Source organism: Oncorhynchus clarkii, chromosome 18 (assembly GCF_045791955.1).
Source record: "Oncorhynchus clarkii lewisi isolate Uvic-CL-2024 chromosome 18, UVic_Ocla_1.0, whole genome shotgun sequence".
NCBI classification, from domain to species: Eukaryota; Metazoa; Chordata; class Actinopteri; order Salmoniformes; family Salmonidae; genus Oncorhynchus; species Oncorhynchus clarkii.
In genome coordinates this window covers 22,913,774-22,934,884 of record NC_092164.1, presented here as the reverse complement: position 1 = coordinate 22,934,884, position 21,111 = coordinate 22,913,774, and the positions used below count along the sequence as shown (strand labels likewise).

Below are 21,111 nucleotides of genomic sequence, written 5' to 3'. Positions count from 1 at the left end.
CAATCTGTGACAAATTTAAGTGGATATGATACCTAGATCTTTGCTCTATCCATTCCTTTCCAATTCACATTGTGACTGATGTAAATGATTACAAACCCCAAGAGTCTGTTTTGAAAGGAAACAATACCACCTGGAAAAAGGCTGTTAATAAATCCTGAAGTTACGAATATTATTTTTTATTTTAAACAATTAAAGCTAATGTAGCGATACAGTGGAAACAGGGCTGGGAATTGAAACAGAGACACTGCAGATACAAAGTGAGCACTTTTTGACATTAACAGCCTAGATGTCTTGACAGTGGCAGGATATGCTCACAACAGAGGGGCTGCAACAAATGTGCAAAATATTATATTCCTATCCTAACACACGATTAGTGTAAACTTTATTAAAAAATTAACTGTCTAAAATGTCATGCATCTGGGGGAGTTGGGACCACGTGTTTTGGAAGGCAGTTCAGCTGGAATGTTGTGGGGAGTCCAAGAGTGGAGATAAAATAGCCATCACTTGTGCAGCATTTGGTTTAAGGCAAGGTTTAAGACAATACATAAATGATCATGTAGCTTGAAAAGATAACTACTGATCCTCATATTGAAATGGGGGGGACAAAATGCTACTTCAGGTGGTAGCTCAAATAACCGAGTCACCATTGGCAATGACTTTAGCTAATCAAAACCATGTTCAAGAGCTGACTGACAAGTAGCCCTACTAAGCTCATGTTTACAGCTTTTTAAACAGTTCCACTCGGTCTAGAATCTAAGCTAACTGACAAGTACATTCCCAATTAACACAGTTCCTCTTCCACAGATGGAGTTTGAGACAAATGTCCACTGTTAGTTAGCTTCTTCTGCTCACAGTGATCCATGTGTCATCTTTAGGTGTGGACACAAGCTCAGATCTGGCCTCTACCACCTGTCCCTTCACCTGATGCAGCTTCAGTTGGCGCACTACAGTGCTGAGGACAACAGTGGCCACTGTGTACGCAAACCTGAAATGTGGCGAAATGGTGGTATAAAAAGCCTGGTAGTGACACTCCCTCCATTTCCTTTCATTTGATATTGTAGAAGAAATATGGTAAAACTGTATAACAAGTTGCTCCTGTGCAATTACAACTAGTAAATGCCCTAGCCCCTTGGTTAATCTCAAGTGCACGCCACTATCCTTTCCCATCCCCGTTACCTCAGCTCAGGACAGGCCTGGTTCCCTGAGAATCCAAGCAGAGAGAAGCTTTTCCTGGCTGAATCTTCTGTGAATCGGTCTGGGTCAAACCTGGATGTACAAAGTGCAGGAATTCAAACTTGGTACCAAAAAATCCAGCAAAAAATGCCTCTTTAGGTGACAAAAGGTTCAAAAGAAAATACATATGAACAGACTTGTAGGGACGGCTCCAGGTGTCTGCATCCTGTAGGACTACCCCAAGGGCATAGATCACCAGTGTCTAAAAAAAAAACATAGGAATAAAGTGTTTTAAGTATTCACTTAAAAAAAAAAAAAATCATTTTAAATCTATAAGCACTTGGTGATTGTGATAATGAGATGTGGATAATAAATTGACTAAGTTGGTTAGTAGAGAATAAGATACCTCTTTAGGAATAATGTGCTGATCGACTTTCCCTTCATTTTCCTGGAGCCGGGCTGCGATGGGCGTCAGTTTGGCTGTCCGTACAGTCTCGTTCAAAACCTGCTGAAAATACCTATAGTATAGAAGATGCATTTGATAAGCATGATAAAATGTATCTATAAACATACCTTGAAGACATGCTACCATGAGGATACCTGCCCCTTTTGCTGTGACCGACCAGGGTTCGAACCCAGGTGTCATGTGGGCCACAAGGCTATTAGCCCCTGTTAGCTTAGGCCTTAGCTCAGGAAGCTACACCAGTCTTCAGGTCTCATATAAGGTACACGTCATGCAAGAGTGGATCTGAAACACCTCTGTTACACTGCATCACATTGTTTATGTTATTTGGCTGTCAGAGGTCACCTGAGCTGTGGGATCTTATCCAGAGAAACAGGCTCAGAGCCCAGAACATCCTCCAGCTCCTGATGCAGCTTCTCCTGAACTTCCTCTGATGTGGACAGGAAGTGTACTGCCCAGATGCACACTTGGAAAATATTACAACCACAAAGAGAAACATCAACACTTTGTGAGAGAGATTTTCTGGCAGAATACTAACCAAATGTATGATTTTATTCTCTTGACGATTGGCTACACCATAAAAGCCGCAAGTTCTGATGTAGATAGGCATAATCTATTTATTACTAGTACTCACAATTAGCTGTGATGACACAACCTGCCAGTGTGAATACCATGCTGTCCTCCATCACCTACAAAAGAGAAACAATGAAAACAAGCGTTCATTAAAACAAAAGCAGGAAGGAAGTTTTATTTTCCTCTACACGTGAGTAACAGCAACAGGAGGCTCTATGCTCTGCCTCAATGAGCCTGTTCTCCTTATAATCAAAGAATCTGTGCATCACCTGTCTCTCTGTGAGGTTGGACTGGAGAAGAGTGTCTACAAACGCTGTCTGGCTCCTTTGTCCTTTCCTGTCTTTAGCCACAGACATCAGCACTGTTTCCATTTCTGCCAGCGCTGTAAACAAACAACGTACTTAGCATGAGGACAGAAAATGTATACACATCTCTTTTCTATTTCAGATACATTCTATAAGGAAGTGTATGCTGAGATGTACAAGTAACACATATGATCCATAGAAGTGAACTAGTTCTCACTCACCGCTCTCATAGTGCTCCTTTCTGATGGAGCTCTTCTCCATGGAACCGTCCAAATAGCCTTTTCCGATCTCCGACCAGATCTGACAAGTAAAGGGAATTATCTGTGAAAATCTGCAAACACCGGTCGTAATGGGCATCTTTTCACCAGAAACGGTGACTTTAAATGTGACTGCTCACTCACTGCCTCATGGTTCTTTCGGAAGCCGATGACTTCAGCATCATTCCGGAAACGGTCACCCAGAGCGAGTTGAGTGACAGCCTTCATGGCCAATCCTAGCAGATGGGCACAGAGGGGTGTGTGCTGGTCCTTAGGGAAAGACTGCCACTTCCCCACTAACTCGTCCACCAGCTAGAACAGGACAAAGGGGGAGGGAGACATAGAGAGCGTGTGTCAATGGGAAAAGGGGATACTTAGTCAGTTGTCCAACTGCATTTAACCCAACCCCTCTGAATCAGAGAGTCGAAGGGGGCTGCCTTAATCGACGTCCACGGCGCCCGGGGAACAGTGGGTTAAGTGCCTTGCTCAGGGGCAGAACAACATATTTTTACCTTATCAGCTCAGTGATTCGATCCAGCAACCTTCCGGTTACTGGCCCAACGCTCTAACCACTAGGCTACCGAACTATAACATTCCAGGGAAGTGAGCACAACAAGCTTTTGGAGTAAACAAATACTAATGGATACACAAAAACAGAAGAAAGTATTGCAGAATGCTACAGCCAAATATTAAAAACTGCCAAATGAGCCATTGTGTAAGAGGCAAACCTTCAGCAGCATTGGAAAGTTTTTCTCCAGGGTGTTGTTGACGGCACTCTCATACAACTTCTTCCTCATTACAGCCTCTGTGGCCCCTCCACCCGTTCCTGACTGGTAACCTAGCAACGACTTCAGCATTGTCTCAAATGAGTCCGCTACAAGTAAGGATAGAAGATGTCACAGTGTTACTGTTTCTTTATTTCAAAACAACACTGTACATGTATAACGGAAATCACCTGAATCTGTTACAATGTCTATCTATACCCACATTCTACTTAGAATGGTGCAATCTTTTAAGCATGAATTTTAAGTGGCCCGACTAACCGGTGTCTGTATGTAGCCTCGCTACTTGTATAGTCTTGCTACTGTATATAGCCTCGCTACTTGTATAGTCTTGCTACTGTATATAGCCTCGCTACTGTTTTTCACTGTCTTTTTACTGTTGTTTTTATTTCTTTACTTACCCATTGTTCACCTAATACCTTTTTTGCACTATTGGCTAGAGCCTTAAGTAAGCATTTCACTGTTGTATTCGGCGCACGTGACAAATAAACGTTGATTTGATGTTAGTAGGGACAGAGCACCTGTTTCCCTTTCCTCCCAATAGTTTCCCTCCCTCCCCAGTACTCACTAGTCCTGTTGGGGTTGATGTGCTGCCGTAGCTGGTCCACTGAACCCAAGCTGACCACAGGGCGTCCTCCAAACCAGAAGGATGCCACGGGACCAAACTGTCCATGTAGACTAGCCAGGAACTCATGCAGACTGCCTCGGTTCACTATGTCTTGCAGATTTCCATCCCTAGATTAAGAGAATGAGACAAATAAACCAATAGGAACCTAGGTCAGGCCAGGGCCCGTATTCAGAAAACTTCTCAGTGTATGAGTGCTGATCCAGGATCAGTTTAGCCTTTTATATGGAGATGAATAGACAGGGAGGATCTGATCCTGGATCAGTACTCCTACAGTGACGCTTATAAATATGGGCTGAGATCAAGTGTGGAGTGCTAAAGAGAGAAAGTACTTAGAAAGTTGTAAAACATATTTGGTCATAGTCTACTCACTTCTCTTCGGTAGGGTTGAGACCTGGTATACCAGAAGCACTTCTTGATGACTTGATAAAAAAATGAATCAAGCATGTTACTTTCAGTTTCAAGAGAGTCATAAATTAAACATGACAAGAAATTCTGTGCAGTTTACATATTCTAACTCTATGGCAGTAACCTCTAAAAACTTGAGCTTTGAAAAAAATATTTGTCCACTCCACAATTCACTTAAACTGCTGAAACATTTGGGTGCTAAAGGTAGATGCATAAAATGTCCAGGGATTTTTTTTAACTGTCATGTCACTGTAAAACTGCACAAAGTTAGCAGCTTTACAAGTAACGTTAGCTAGTAATGACATGGGTGGATATACGATGTTGCAAATATTGGCTAATATAAGCACAGGCATTGACTTACTGGATACAAATAGAGGACTGCGCCGACCAGAATGATGACAAAAGTCACTGCAAATATCGCAAAGTCCAGCATGTTTGCTGGTGTTACTAAAAAAAAACGTTTAGACAGGTAGCTAAAGCGATACTATACATTCGGTATAGCTACCACGTCTACGGTAGCATCATAACTCCGTGTTCTACTGCAAAACCTGCACACAGTCAGTGAGGCCAGAGCAATGCATCTCAGAGCGCATGGATAAATCAGAATGTACAGAAGCAGATACAATCTAACTACAAAATGTTACAAACTACTTGATCTGGCATAGCACAATTGGTAAAATCAATTCATTTTCACCTATCCAGATAATTTAGTGATTGGTCCTAGCCAGGTCTACTTAGACCTAGGCAAGAGGGGAAGCAATGGTCCATTTTCCAAAAATTCGAACAACACACTTATATTCTGGCAATGACAAAAGTGTCAGTAGATCATAAATCCGAGAGCAGATAGAGGAGAACAGTTTGAGTATCTTAATTTCATCACCCTGTTGCAAGAGAACACTTGTAGTGTATTCTAGGTTTTAAAAGGCTTCTGAACTTTGTACTTTTTCCACTTTGAAATTTCCGACTTGATTTTCCCTTACAATAAAAAACTAAAATAATCAACCCCTACAAAAATGCTCATTAACGATTTTAGCATATAAATCTCAGTGGGGCAAAAAATGTTTTAGTCAAAACTATTTGTTCAGCACTTTGGGAAATGTACAGCGACATAATTCAAAACATGGGCCGTTCTTACAGTGTTCTCCCTGTACTTCAAGTCAGAACTGCAGGATAAATAAAGGAGGCATATAAGCAGACAATACATTTCTCAAAAACAGGTTATAGGCTGCATGTGCACCACCAAGTCAGAACAGTAAGTGAAATTAAGAGGTGAAAATAGACAACAAATTAGGGTAGGCTACTAACAGCTTACTACACAACATACACTTAGTATTACTTTCTTAGCTACAGTATACATATCTCCCTGGCATATTACATCATTTATGCATTTGCATACAATTCATTTTTGAACTCACCTTGTTGTGCTGTGCTCACTTGAACAGGAAGGTCCTTCGTGGGCAAATTTTGTCATGAAACTTTGTCATCAAAGCATTCTCAAAGGTTGAATCATGATACCGTCGGTGATCTTCAGGTCGTAGCTCTAGAAAGAGACCAGAGTTCCTGATTTACAATTCCGAGTTGGATGAAAGTTCAAAACGTATTTTCCCAGTCGTAGCTTGTTTTTCCCGAGTTCCCATTTGTCTTGAACTCACTAAAGTCCGATTTTGCAGTTCAGAGTTAAGTTGTTTTGAGCACAAATCGTGCTTCATTGACAGCAATGTTGAATGTTAACCATTTTAAACTAGGAAAATAGACCCTTAATCTTAGACTTGGGACCACACAGCCACTCCACTGAATAGCAGGCTAATGATTGCTTTGCAACGCTTGCAGTTAGCCACTCATTCCTTCTAAGCCACCCATTGTTTAATTTCCGGTTTCCAACTGGTTGTGTAATGTTTATGTCCAATGGCCGGTGAGCACCGATATGTTTTATCTATAATTTCTCTTCATTATCTATCTTCATATGACAAGGATTAAAAAGGATTTACCAGTAGATTGTCAACTTCATTCATGATGATGACTGCTAGCTAAGATTTAGAAAGTATGATGTTGACATGATCAGTCCAATCAAAGCTACTGTAGATATAACGTGATTTTACGCCATTTAATCTGTGGCCAATGACCTTCTTTGATGGGCACTTCTAATGTTAACTCTATGGCAGCACCCATGGGGCTTGAATTTTCGAGCTCTACCCTTAGACTTGGCGGTGACGTAGTATCCCCATGAGTGACAGAACACTGAGCCAATCACTGCACAGCGCTGCATATTTACTGTTGGCTTGCCGCATCACCACAGAAGGCAATGAGCTAGGCTGAAACACCTGCATTTTGGAACTGCCTTACTCAAGAAAACGAAAAAGAGACCATATTTGTATGCGGCTTTATTAACTCAATGATATTACATTGTTTGCAAACTGATATATGCCAAAATAACATACAAAACAGGAAAGCCCATTTTGAATGACAGGTTGCCACTGATCCACATAATAATTCACATTTCCTGTATCTGCAGGATTATTTTCCTGTAGGAGCAGTTAGGAGAAAGAATCCTGGGCTGTAAATCGTTAACAGAATTACGCAAAAAAACAGTAACAGAATTACTGCAATTGATTTGGACACAATGGGAAATCATAGGAGTCACAAACCATAGTTGGGTCACATGCTACTGTCCTTCCTTCCCCTGGCATACTGTTATGTTCAGCTTATAACTGTTTTCTTTCTCTTTCTGTTGTCAGGTGATCAAAGTAAGTGTGAAAACAGTCTGGACAACCCCTCCATCTCTCTCTCTCTCTCCCCACCTCTACAGCAGAGGAGGCTGGTGTGAGGAGCTCAACGAGGACAGGCTCATTGTAATGAATGGAATGTTATCAAACATATGGAAACCACATGTTTGAGTACACGACAATAGAGTACAGTATAATGTACTTTATTGTATTGTACTGAACTATACTTTACTGCACTCTACTGTCCAAACTTCTGAAACATAGATGTCTATGATTGGTTCAGATATTGTCCAGACCAACCAACTTTGGTCTTGTTTGGGGGCGGGGCTCATTCAATAGCAAAAAGTGCCTGTCTGTAGAATAATACTCAAATAGGCAAAAGAGGATATCGCATATTTATTCATGTAACATGTGGGACCATGGGAGATCTACCAGTAGTGGCACTGTTTCAGGTATTGGGCAGTTTCTGCCAGCCTTTATAAGGAAAGTGGAAGTAAGCCATTGGGAGAAGCCATTTTATCTGGAATCCATGTGCCAGAATTGTTTGTTGAATGGATGTGTGTATTTTTGAAAGTGCTAAAAGCCCTCTGAACCCTGTGAAACCCAATGGTGTACAAATTCAATATTTACTAAATTGCATCCTGTATAACAGGTCCTAAACTCAAAAATAATTTCTAACACTACAAAGTGCATCTCCTTAGACTGAGATCTATCTTAGTACTTGGTGTGTTTAAGTATGATTATTGTGGCATCAGTAGCAGAGGAGGCTGGTGATAGGAGCTATAGGAGGATGGGCTCTTTGTGATGGCTGGAATGGAATCGATGGAATGGAGTCAAACGTGGTTTCCACATATGTAATATGTTTGATACCCGTCTTCCAAATGCTCCTCCCACCAGCCTCCTCTGACTCAGTAGCCTCTAAAACACGTCTCAAAATCATTCCACAGAGGGCAGAGGGTCTCTGGGTTTTTGCTGCGCCCTTGTACTTGATTGATGAATTAAGGTCACTAATTAGTAAGGAACTCCCCACACCTGGTTGTCTAGGTCTTAATTGAAAGGAAATAACCCGCAGACACCCAGCCCTCGGTGGAATGAGTTTGACACCCCTGCTCTAAAACATTAGAAACCTGTCCACTGGGTGCATGTTTTTGATGCAAATGATCAAAGCTTGATGATGAGTTCGTTATTTGAAACAGCTGTGTAGTGTTAGGGCAAAAACCAAAACGTGCACCCATGAAGGGCCACACTACTGAATTTGCGAAACCCTGTCCTACACAAGCATATGTTGTAGGCCATTCATGCAAATAAACGCCATGACATATTTTTTCAGTTTTCTCTAAGATGTAGTGATTAGGTGGAAAACGATAAATTGAGAAAGAAAAAGTTCTGAGCCAGAGGTAGTTTGTGTATACCAAGGGGTGGCGTTATATGGTTGTCTATCATGTCACACATAATTATGCATTTCTGTGTTGTTCAGATCAGGGACGCGTAATGTCATTCCGTTATTATTTTAATGGGTGAAAATCCACTTCAATAACCAAAAGAGATGTTTACAAACTCAAGGGGTCATGTCATACTGTGGCTAACACCCCATTCTTCTGCAGACATCTTTCAATCTTAATTCAGAGCAGATATTTAAGAGTTTTTGGAAAACGTGGTCACATAAAAAACGGAGGGAGACCCTTCGCTAATCCCTGCCCTCCTTGGTTAATATTGCAACCTCGGACAACATTTTCCCAGGAAAAACAATTTCGCCTAACAACTTTCAAAATTCCCTCACAATGACCTCAAACTGTGATTTTAATATGCAATTAAGTTAAACACAGACTATCCCTTGCTAATCAGGAGACTCTCTGGTATGTTGTGGTGGACTGTCATTACAATTGCTTATGGGAACCTGGTAAAAATGAAGGTTGTAGTGTGGCTAGCCACAGGATGGCTAAATGCACTGTCAGCATGCAGCCAAAGTTACAAACCATTTTTGGAGCTAACTAATGTTTTTAAATCGTATTGTGATGTCAACAGCAGATGCTTTGTATTCATAACATGGCTAACTAACATATTGTTATGAGAATTTCGTTATCAATGTTCATAAACTTCAATTAATCTACTCAGTCTGCAACCCAGAGTTTGTAAGGTTAAATGAAACAGACCGATTTCCCAGCTTACATTAGTCAAAACATTTATTCACGAGAGCACTCTGAAGTCCATCATACAAACCCAGTCTTTATAACACATACAAACAAGTTCAAATCTTAAGCTACGCCTTGCTCAGACAGTCAGTCTTTTTCCACTACACAGATACATTGTTTAATCTGCAACATGTTTCATAATTTTCTGCAAGCCTAACAGTTTCTCCCCTCCACGGGTGGAGACAGAATGTCCTGTAAGGAACACAGTATTACAACTTGTCTGTCAATAGCTCCTCTTATCATTTGTTTCCCCACTTGCACCCTGCTTACATACTAAAAAGGAACAAAATGTCCTTGTTCTAATTCTGACTAAAACTACACACATCAGATTATAGTTTTATGATTGTAATACATTTCATACAATTATATGGTTTCCGGGTGGAATATTTTTAGTCATTATCTTATCATTACCGTAAACATAAATCATTGTCATTATCTTACCATTTCTTTAAACATATAAATCACATGAATTTCTATCACATACTAACTAACTAAAGTGTTGGTCCCATGTTTCATGAGCTGAAATAAAAGATCCCATAAATGTTCCATATGCACAAAAAGCTTATTTCTCTCTAATTTTGTGCACAAATTTGTTTACATCCCTGTTTGTGAGCACTTCTCATTTGGCAAGATAATTCATCCACCTGACAGGTGTGTCATATCAAGAAACTGATTAAACAGCATGATCATTACACAGGTGCAATCGACCTGGACAGGGTATCCTGAAAGGATATTGACCTCATCCCGTCAGTAGAGGATGCCTGGTTATTCTTTAAAAGTGCCTTCCTCACCATCTTAAATAAGCATGCCCTATTCAAATCAAATTGAACCAGGAACAGATATAGCCCTTGGTTCACTCCAGACCTGACTGCCCTTGACCAGCACAAAAACATCCTGTGGCGTACTGCATTAGCATCGAATAGCCCCCGTGATATGCAACTTTTCAGGGAAGTTAGGAACCAATATACACAGGCAGTTAGGAAAGCTAAGGCTAGCTTTTTCAAACATACATTTGCATTCTGTAGCACAAACTCAAAAAAGTTATAGGACACTGTAAAGTCCCTGGAGAATAAGAGCACCTCCTCGCAGCTGCCCACTGCACTGAGGCTAGGAAACTGTCACCACCGATAAATCCACTATACAGTGCCTTGCGAAAGTATTCGGCCCCCTTGAACTTTGCGACCTTTTGCCACATTTCAGGCTTCAAACATAAAGATATAAAACTGTATTTTTTTGTGAAGAATCAACAACAAGTGGGACACAATCATGAAGTGGAACAACATTTATTGGATATTTCAAACTTTTTTAACAAATCAAAAACTGAAAAATTGGGTGTGCAAAATTATTCAGCCCCCTTAAGTTAATACTTTGTAGCGCCACCTCTTGCTGCGATTACAGCTGTAAGTCGCTTGGGGTATGTCTCTATCAGTTTTGCACATCGAGAGACTGAAATTTTTTCCCATTCCTCCTTGCAAAACAGATCGAGCTCAGTGAGGTTGGATGGAGAGCATTTGTGAACAGCAGTTTTCAGTTCTTTCCACAGATTCTCGATTGGATTCAGGTCTGGACTTTGACTTGGCCATTCTAACACCTGGATATGTTTATTTTTGAACCATTCCATTGTAGATTTTGCTTTATGTTTTGCATCATTGTCTTGTTGGAAGACAAATCTCCGTCCCAGTCTCAGGTCTTTTGCAGACTCCATCAGGTTTTCTTCCAGAATGGTCCTGTATTTGGCTCCATCCATCTTCCCATCAATTTTAACCATCTTCCCTGTCCCTGCTGAAGAAAAGCAGGCCCAAACCATGATGCTGCCACCACCATGTTTGACAGTGGGGATGGTGTGTTCAGCTGTGTTGCTTTTACGCTAAACATAACGTTTTGCATTGTTGCCAAAAAGTTCAATTTTGGTTTCATCTGACCAGAGCACCTTCTTCCACATGTTTGGTGTGTCTCCCAGGTGGCTTGTGGCAAACTTTAAACAACACTTTTTATGGATATCTTTAAGAAATGGCTTTCTTCTTGCCACTCTTCCATAAAGGCCAGATTTGTGCAATATACGACTGATTGTTGTCCTATGGACAGAGTCTCCCACCTCAGCTGTAGATCTCTGCAGTTCATCCAGAGTGATCATGGGCCTCTTGGCTGCATCTCTGATCAGTCTTCTCCTTGTATGAGCTGAAAGTTTAGAGGGACGGCCAGGTCTTGGTAGATTTGCAGTGGTCTGATACTCCTTCCATTTCAATATTATCGCTTGCACAGTGCTCATTGGGATGTTTAAAGCTTGGGAAATCTTTTTGTATCCAAATCCGGCTTTAAACTTCTTCACAACAGTATCTCGGACCTGCCTGGTGTGTTCCTTGTTCTTCATGATGCTCTCTGCGCTTTTAACGGACCTCTGAGACAATCACAGTGCAGGTGCATTTCTACGGAGACTTGATTACACACAGGTGGATTGTATTTATCATCATTAGTCATTTAGGTCAACATTGGATCATTCAGAGATCCTCACTGAACTTCTGGAGAGAGTTTGCTGCACTGAAAGTAAAGGGGCTGAATAATTTTGCACGCCCAATTTTTCAGTTTTTGATTTGTTAAAAAAGTTTGAAATATCCAATAAATGTCGTTCCTCTTCATGATTGTGTCCCACTTGTTGTTGATTCTTCACAAAAAAATACAGTTTTATATCTTTATGTTTGAAGCCTGAAATGTGGCAAAAGGTCGCAAAGTTCAAGGGGGCCGAATACTTTCGCAAGGCACTGTATGTTGTTTAAAGTGACTAGTGATCCATTTATTAAAGTGGCCAGTGATATGAGTCTCTATGTAGTCAGCAGCCTCTCTGAGTTAGTGATTGCTGTTTAACAGTCTGATGGCCTTGACAGCTGTTTTTCAGTCTCTCGGTCCCAGCTATGATGCACCTGTACTGACCTCGCCTTCTGGATGGTAGCGGGGTGAACAGGCAGTGGCTCAGGTGGTTGTTGTCCTTGATATTTTTGGCCTTCCTGTGACATCGGGTGCTTTAGGTGTCTTGGAGGGCAAGTAGTTTGACCCTGGTGATGCGTTGTGCAGACCGCAGCACCCTCTGGAGAGCCTTGCGGTTGAGGGGGGTGCAGTTGCCGTACCAGGTGGTGATACAGCCCGACAGGATGCTCTCAATTGTGCATCTAAAAGTTTGTCAGGGTTTTAGATGACAAGCCAAATTTCTTCAGCCTCCTGAGGTTGAAGAGACGCTGTTGCGCCTTCTTCACCACACCGTCTTTGTTCGATGTGAATAGGGGGGTGCTCCCTCTTTCCTGAAGTTGACGATCATCTTCTTTGTTTTGTTGACGTTGAGTGAGAGGTTGTTTTCCTAACACCACACTCTGAGTGCCCTCACCTCTTCCATGTAGGTTGTCTTGTTGTTGTTGGTAATCTGTTTTGCATGTTATTTTGACCATTAGTATGAATCACAAATCAGTTTGCACACAATGTAAAAAAACAACAACATATTATTGAGTTAATAAAGCCACATACAAACATCTCTTTCTTGTTTTCTTGAGTAAGGCAGCTCCAAAATGCAGGTGTTTCAGCCTAGCTCAGTGCTTTCTGTGGTGGTGGGGCAAGGTAGCAGAAAATAGTATGCATTGCACCGTGATTGGCTCAGTGTTCTGTCACTCATGGGGACACTACATCACGACCAAGTAGTAAGGGGAAAGGGGAATACCTAGTCAGTTGTACAACTGAATGCCTTCAACTGAAACATGTCTTCTGCATTTAACCCAACCCCTCTGAATCAGAGAGGTGCAGGGGGCTACCTTAATAGACATCCTTTCGGTTACTGGCCCAACACTCTAAACATTAGGCTACCTGCCGCCGGTAGACATCGAATTCAAGCCCCTTTGGCTCCTGCCATTGAATTACATTAGTAGTGCCCTTCCAAGAAGGCTCAAGGTCATTGGCCACAGATAAAAAGACGTCAAATCACGTTATATGTACAGTAGCTTTGATTGGACTGATCATGTCAACATCTTACTTTCAAAATCTTAGCTAGCAGTAATCATCATGAATGAAGTTGACAATCTACTGGCAAATTATTTTTAATCCTTGTCTTATGAAGAGAAATAATGAAGAGAAATTATAGATAAAACGTATCGGTGCTCATCGGCCATTGGACATAAACATTACACAACAAGTTGGAAATCGCAAATTAAACAACAAGTGGTTTGGAAGGAATCAGTGACAGTGGCTAACTGCAAGCATTGCAACTAGGAAGTTGAGAATAAACGAGCTCAGACTGGGAAAATAAGTTTTGAATGGTCATCCAAATCCAACTGGGAATTGTAAATCAGGCCTCTTTGTCTTCCTTTGATGACAAAATTTGCCCACAAAGGACTGTCGCGCCACCTCCCTGTTCAAGTGAGCACATCACAACAAGGTGAGTCCAAAAATGTCTTATATGCTGCTGCATAAATTATGTAATATGCCAGGAAGATATGTACACTGTAGCTAACAAAGTAATACTACGGGTATGTTGTGAAGTAAGCTTTTAGTAGCCCATGTGCCTCACCCTAATAATTTGGTATATTTTCACCTTTTAATTTCGCCTAAAATTACTGTTCTGACTCGGTGGTGCACATGTAGCCTATAACCTGTTTTTGAGAAATGTAATCATCGAATATTGTAAGAGCTTTCATTGTCTGCTAATATGCCCCCTTTATTTATCCTAAGATTCTGACTTGGTGTACAGGGAAAACACTGTAAGGATGGCCCATGTTCTGAATTTTGTCGATGTACATTTCAAAAGTGCTTAATAAATAGTTATATTGTCTAAATCAGTCCTGGCTTACTCATTAATGTATTAATCGAAATTACGGATTGCATCTTATCTGCTTGTTGTCCCTTATGCCATAATTTGTACATCTCAATTGTCAGTAGAAACCACATTTGATTAAAGCAAGTCAGCTATATCAGCTATGTTTTTTTAAAGGCAGTAAATGTGGCTGAATGAACTGTTTCGCTGCCAGACACAGTGTTGCCAATTTAGCGACTTTGTCTCTATATTTAGCGAGTATTCAGACCCCTCTAGCGACACATTTTCAAAAAAGTGACTAGTGTTGATAATGGGATATGTAGGAGGGTGAGCCGGTCAAGGATCGATTCAGACAAGGTGGTCTATTGTATGACAAGTGACAGTTTAATTATGAGTAAAGATATCTGGTACAACGTATACGGGCCATTTCATTCGGTTCTTAAGGAACCAGCAGAAAAGAAGCGCAGATAACAGAGTGCACATGTCTCATATACAGAACAGAAAGTAGGTTGATTCTAGAAGATCGGGTCTTCGGGTTGGTTCAGGCTGAGGTGTAGTCTTCTTGGATTGGCCCTGTTGGGCCGTCCGTCATCCCTCTGAGTCTTGTTCTTTGTCACACAATGTTCAGCTAAAAAGGAGATTAGGTGTGTGCGCTGTCCTCAGTCACACAATGTTCGGCTAGAAAGGAGATTAGGTGTGTGCGCTGGTTTCTGCAAGTCAAGGCTGTCTCTTCCTCCCAATGTGTGGGTGTATGTCTTATCTGTGTGTCCTCGGCAGTTAGTGTGTGTAATGTGTGTGTGCTGTGTGTGTGGGTGTGGGAGCTATCCTGTATGGGACCTAACATGTTTTACTGTGAAAATACGTTGTCTCAGTTATAGCAATGTAATAGCAGTAGGCTGGTCACCTGCATAAGAAATAGCACTTCCTTACAAATCCCTCTCTTCACGTCTCCCCAGAGACGTGACACAACCTAACTAGATCCAGACACAAAAAGAAAACTTTTCCCAGAAGGAAAAGTTTTGTGATTCCCTCTCTTCACATCTCCTAAGAGATGTGACATAAACTAGGCTAACAATTACAAAGTTTAAAATACCTTCATGTTCTCCATTCGATCCCACTATGTACTAGATTGGCTACCAGCCACCTAGGAACTTACAACCCTCATGTCAAAAGAGAACAACAGCTCATTGAAAAACAGAACAAAAGAAAATGGTGTGAAATTTAAGCCCCCCTTTTTGACACCCACCAGGGTGTCACTCATTATCCCTTATTTCAGCAGTCATAGCATTTCATGAAAATAAAAACAAAACCTAGTAGGCACTCTCAACCTCATCCTCAAATTCGGGCAGGTCATTAGCAAGCAGAGGAAACATCTGGGAAAGGGGGGAAGGGTCAATAGCTCTAGAGATAACCCTAGTGGTAAGGGAACGGATACATGGAATGCAACAGCATCCACAGAGAACCAAAATGGCCGCGAACACCGAAATGGAGACCAAAATGGAGGAGACCAGGGTTTTATATTTACCAAAGGCACTCATCCAGGAGTCCCACATTGAGGTATCAATCCCAGAATGAGATTTCATTTTACCATTAAGAGTCCTCAAACCTTCTAGGGCTACGGTCAAGCTACCATCGGAGGCTGTGTTATTAGGGATGAAAATACAACACTGTTCACCAAACATAGTGCAAGCTCCACCTTTCTCTGCCGGTAGCATATCCACTGCAATGCGATTCTGGAATGTATTCTATCCACATTTTTATTAACAGTGCACCACCAACAAATGGAGGACTCAAACCCAGCTGCCACCTGATCCACCAACTTGTACTCGTCAGGAACTCCCCTTGGGACTCCAATGGCGTCTATGTACGTCGGATCACCACTAGATGGGGTGGTGGCACGCCTGGAACGTCCCCTCCAATATTCAGGGTTCACCCTCTGGACCCTAAGGATGAGGTCTCCAGCCTCTGTAGGGTAGATAGAAACAGGCAAAAGGAGAGTAACAAGTGCACAGCTTCCAGTAGTATTGGAGGGTAATTTATCAAACAGGACAGTGTTGCCACACCACCACCTCACATCTGCTCTGGATATTGGACTGAAACTCCCAACAATGTTGATTGTATCCAGACACCAATTCCCAGGAACCTGTCCCACATTAGTACCGCCTCCCGTCATTTTGACACAGGTGAAATGTGCCCTGGCAACCTTGTTGGAAAACAATGGTTTCCTAGCAGTAGATTTAGTCATGGGATAGACAGCATCCCAGGCAGAGCAATTACAACTGGGGTTATCCGTAGTCATTAATGGGATTAAACATGTTAGAGTCACATCTGTAACAGACTTCTTAAAACACGGTATGATGCAAGCAGCACAACACATCAATAATAAAAATACAAGAATTAGGGTCAGAAATCCAGTAACCACCATACCAGTGTACTTACCAAACCAGGCTCCCAACCAAAAGAACAGTCCAGACTCCTCCACCCCCGCCATGGTCCTCATCTCAGCAGATAGTGCACCAAGCCCATTAAAGGCCTTAGCTATACCACCATCTGGAGTGGTGTTATTAGGAATATTCGTGCAACATTGTTCACCGAACATCTTGCAGACTGTCTGGCAACCCTAGATGTGGCCTCAAGCTGTTCAGACAGACCAGTGAGTGCATCACGGGGGTAATTCACAAAACGCTGTTGATTATAGTAGATATAACTGATCCATGCAGTCTGTCTAGCATCCACTATGGCTGGACCTATAATAGGTAGTAAGTGCCAGAGTCCATCATTCCTACCCAAGGCCTGAAACTCATGAGGAACCCCCACTGGCACTCCCAACAGGTTAGTGTGTATGTCAACTACATCCTCTGTCCATGGAGCACTACATCTATGTCTCCCATGGGATGGAATGTTTTCAGGTCCCCTGGATACAGAACCCAACAGCTGTTCAGAAGTAACATCAACAATGGTCAGTGGAATTATCAAACTGGTCAGAGCACACGTACCTTGCCAGTCTCCTCTAAGAATGGGTCTCAGTACTCTTTTGGGTCCACATATCCACCACACATCAGCCAGACCACTAGTTTGGTTTAGGCCTGTAACTGGCCAAGTGGCATAAATGGTTATGTTACTGCTGCAATCAGCTTCAGGCAATCTCCCATAGTCCATGCCACTACCTGTACCCGTGATGCAACTGTAATTGCCCCCATATGCCTTAACACCCCAAGGGGCCCGATGAGGAGGTACTGTAGGAAACACAAGGCTCAAAGAGGAACAGAGGGTTGAATTGGGCTGAACCTGGTAAAAACCTCTCAGAATACACAACCACCCCTCTCCTTCTCCTATAGCAAATGGGTGTGTAGCCAGAACAAGTCTAGCATGACTACAAATAGTGCAGTCCTTTCTTCTCAGGGTTTTAGCTGTGTACCTCATATAAGACAGCCACAAATTGTCCCTACCATCAAACCCAGTCTCAGTGCCTAATTGATCAATAGCTGTGTAGTCTCTAACATTAATTACCTGAATGGGATTTTTTTTACAGAGTGGTGGTAGGTGGCAGGTTCGGTCCAGGGGTGGTAGAGGAGTGTGTCTGGCCCTGGTTCGTCTGGGACCTCTGGTTTTGGCAGCTCCCTAATAGAAAACACACCCATCGTGTCTGTCCCGGTCCTTTGTAGTCCGAGGGTGTAAGTGCCTGCATCAGAGAGCTTAATAGTTTTGATGGTTAGTAGGATTTCATCACCTTTACAAAGTTCAACAGTGCTCCCAGGTTTTCCCCATATGATGGAAAACCTATCCACCTTTGTGGGATCCCCTATGCTATAAGAATACCCTCTTCTCCAATCCTAGAATTGTCCCAAGTTGGTTATCATGTAATCCCCATATGGACACCCTCCCCCATTACACAGGTACACTGACACTCCTGTAAAACCCCACCCTCTCCCAGAGAACACATCACTAGCAAGAGCCAGACACATCTTCACTTCTATGAACAAAAACAGGGGTGACAGGACAGGGAGGGTTACTTCATTCGAGAGATGGCCCCCGGAATCCTGTTAATTCCAGTTCTCCTCTCGAACACTGTTTATTGTTCGACAGTGTCATGTGTCCTACCCTCCCCCGTGCGATATGAATCCGGGTAGCTCTTTCAGCTAGCTGTCACCAGGAGTCCTTGTATGGTCCCCCCAACAAGCCTCTGGGACTGGATTGAGTGACTTCACCTGTAGTTCACCTGTAATGCATAAAATCCTGGACATACAGGCTTGGTTAACAAACAGTTTCTCATATGTTTTATCTGATTATATCTTTAGTTTCTTATCCAGTTCGCCCCATCCTATCCTAGACCACAATTTACCCATCCCCCTTTTGATACCTGGCTCTGCCCAGGTAACAACCTTACCTACTCTAAATAATGACTTAGGTAAGATTAGTATATTATCCTTCTGTTCTGACATTATCATGTAGGAGCGCCCCTTTCATTTTCCACATGTCCAATTATCCCTTTTGTCTCCACTCAGTAACTGTTATCTACACATTCTGTTATCTTTGCTCGTCCTGGCTCCCTTTTCAAACTTCTCCTCTCTGCTCTCCAACCTTCAAGGTCTCTGCAGTGCAGGGGAGGGCTCTTCTGTCTGCCTTTTCCCCTTATCTGTCTGTAGCTCGTTTTCTCATGTTTCCAAATTTGAACTAAATGTCTCACTGTTTGGCTTTATCTAAACTCATGGATTTTTTTTTTTTTAGAAAAACATGTCTATGGTGGCACTTTCTAAAGTCCTTATATAGGTTAATTAAACCCCACTATAATTAATTTACCTTAAAAATAAAAAATAAAAACAAACCGTATTACCCATGACCACAAATTAAATATTCAAATGGCACCCCCTATATACAGGTGTTAAAACCAAACACAAATATCTAAATTTCTTCCCTGCCCTGTTGGCTCAAAATATGTCCCAAATACTTAACATGAGTCTACCATAAATAAAACTTATCCTAGCTAAATTTTCACACCACGTTCATCAGAGAAAATATATTGACACTATAATGTAAATTTCACTGCATTTTTGTATTAAATTACCTTAATATCAGTATTACAAATTACCCTAGATTCTCCATCCAAATTGCTTTCCAATGAGGCTGATCAGACCACAAAGGAAAGTTACAATGGAGGTCATAAGTCATACCACCTTCCCTGTGTTTGATTACCAATTTCAAACCAGTTGTAACTTTAGTTAACGTCAACCTGCTCCGCCACAGGAGTGCCATCTGATGCACTGTCCAGCTAGACCAGTCAGGACCAGTCTCTGCCACTAAATTCTTCCACGTCCATTTATTATACCCCCCTTCTGTCATGTACCACACTGATCTAGACCAACTGATTGCATGAGTACCATAACCGCCACCTGGGCTTCCAATAACACCCCAGGTAAGTATAACAGTGGTAGTAGCGTTAGGCGGGATACACAGAGTAGCTGACCTAATCAATTCTGCAGTACACTCAAAGTCATTATTCTGAACTTGACGTTTAGACAGAACATGCGTATCCGAGAATATTGAAGCATTGGTGATGTTTAGCTGGGTAGTCTGTTCCTGGTCAGTGATTATACGCTGGGCTGCCCATATCATTACTCCCAATGTCAAAACAACATTGACTATAATTAGGACAAACAATGGGCCAGAACAACCCAGTCTTTCCCATGGTCTCCTAGCCCTTCTAGCCCATGGTGCTACTCTAGTGTCCCTATCATCTGAGGATGGGAGTCTCCTCCACATGATCAGACGGGAGGGATGTCAGAATTTGAATTCGAATTGGATGTGAGTAAATCACTTCTTACTTCAGCCAGAGTTCTGGCAGGGGTTGGGGCTGGTGTACAATGTGTCAGGTGGTGCCAAGGTGCGCCTAATTTACCTTTGACCTGGACTGAGTGTGAAGTAACCTCCTTCACTTCGTACGGTCCAGTCCACCTGGGATCAGCCCACTTTCTCTTGTGGACCTTGATCCTTACCCAGTCCCCAACTTTTACCCTTGGTTGTTCCGGGACGTCAGTCAGCTCCCTCTCTGCGACACGGTGTATCTGTTTGGAGAGAGCTGCAGACAATTCCGTCAATTTCTTCACATAGTCAGACATCCCTATTTGGTGCACATCAAGAGGGGGCATATGACCTCCCTCTCTTGGTGGCCCTGGCATTACTCTACCTGTCATTATTTCATGGGGTGAAAGATGTGTCCCTGCACCTGGTGAGGACCTCATGGCCATCAGTGCCAGGGGCAGGGCTTCCACCCAGGTCAATTTGGTTCCTGCACATACTTTAGCTATTTTAGCTTTCAGATTTTGATTACAGCGTTCCACAAGGCCCTGCGATTGCGGCCTATACACAGAGCCAAACTTGTGTGTAATGCCAAACCTCTCCTCCACCTGTCTTAGGTGCTGATTTGACGTGTTTTTTTTTTAGAAATATTTTGTACACTCTTTGGATATACTTAGCCCGTCACTGGCTCGTGCCAGTGATGTATTCTTAGGAGACACTATTACTCGTACTCTGTCTTAACTCAGAGCCTCTCCGTCATATATCCAGAATTTTAAACAATAATGTTTTAATGATTAAACACGAGCCCCTAATTCAGGAAATGATTATCAACATAAACTATGTTTTAACAATTTGGATAATAGAGATTTTTTTTTTTTTTTTTTTTTAGGAAATACTTTTCTCACAATAATTTTAAATATTGGTAATAATATCAGGGACTTGTGAAACGCCGTTTACATTTAGTCTATAGTCAACACACAAATATTATTACATGGACATAGTTTTAAACACAATTGTTCAATTAG

General features: G+C 42.0%; 1 protein-coding gene across 1 annotated transcript; it reads right to left on the bottom strand.

The window, feature by feature from the left end:
* Nucleotides 1-160: 160 nt before the first annotated feature.
* LOC139372530 (cytochrome P450 20A1-like) lies at nt 161-5,142 on the bottom strand. The gene is made up of 13 exons (XM_071112266.1): nt 4,948-5,142; nt 4,551-4,600; nt 4,122-4,288; nt 3,500-3,645; nt 2,916-3,083; nt 2,736-2,814; nt 2,479-2,591; nt 2,271-2,325; nt 1,982-2,102; nt 1,580-1,691; nt 1,371-1,435; nt 1,177-1,266; nt 161-985 (listed from the first exon to the last, which is right to left on the bottom strand). Exons 1-13 carry the CDS (start codon nt 5,017-5,019, stop codon nt 835-837), a joined length of 1,389 nt encoding a protein of 462 aa, XP_070968367.1. The 5' UTR covers nt 5,020-5,142; the 3' UTR covers nt 161-834.
* Nucleotides 5,143-21,111: the final 15,969 nt, after the last annotated feature.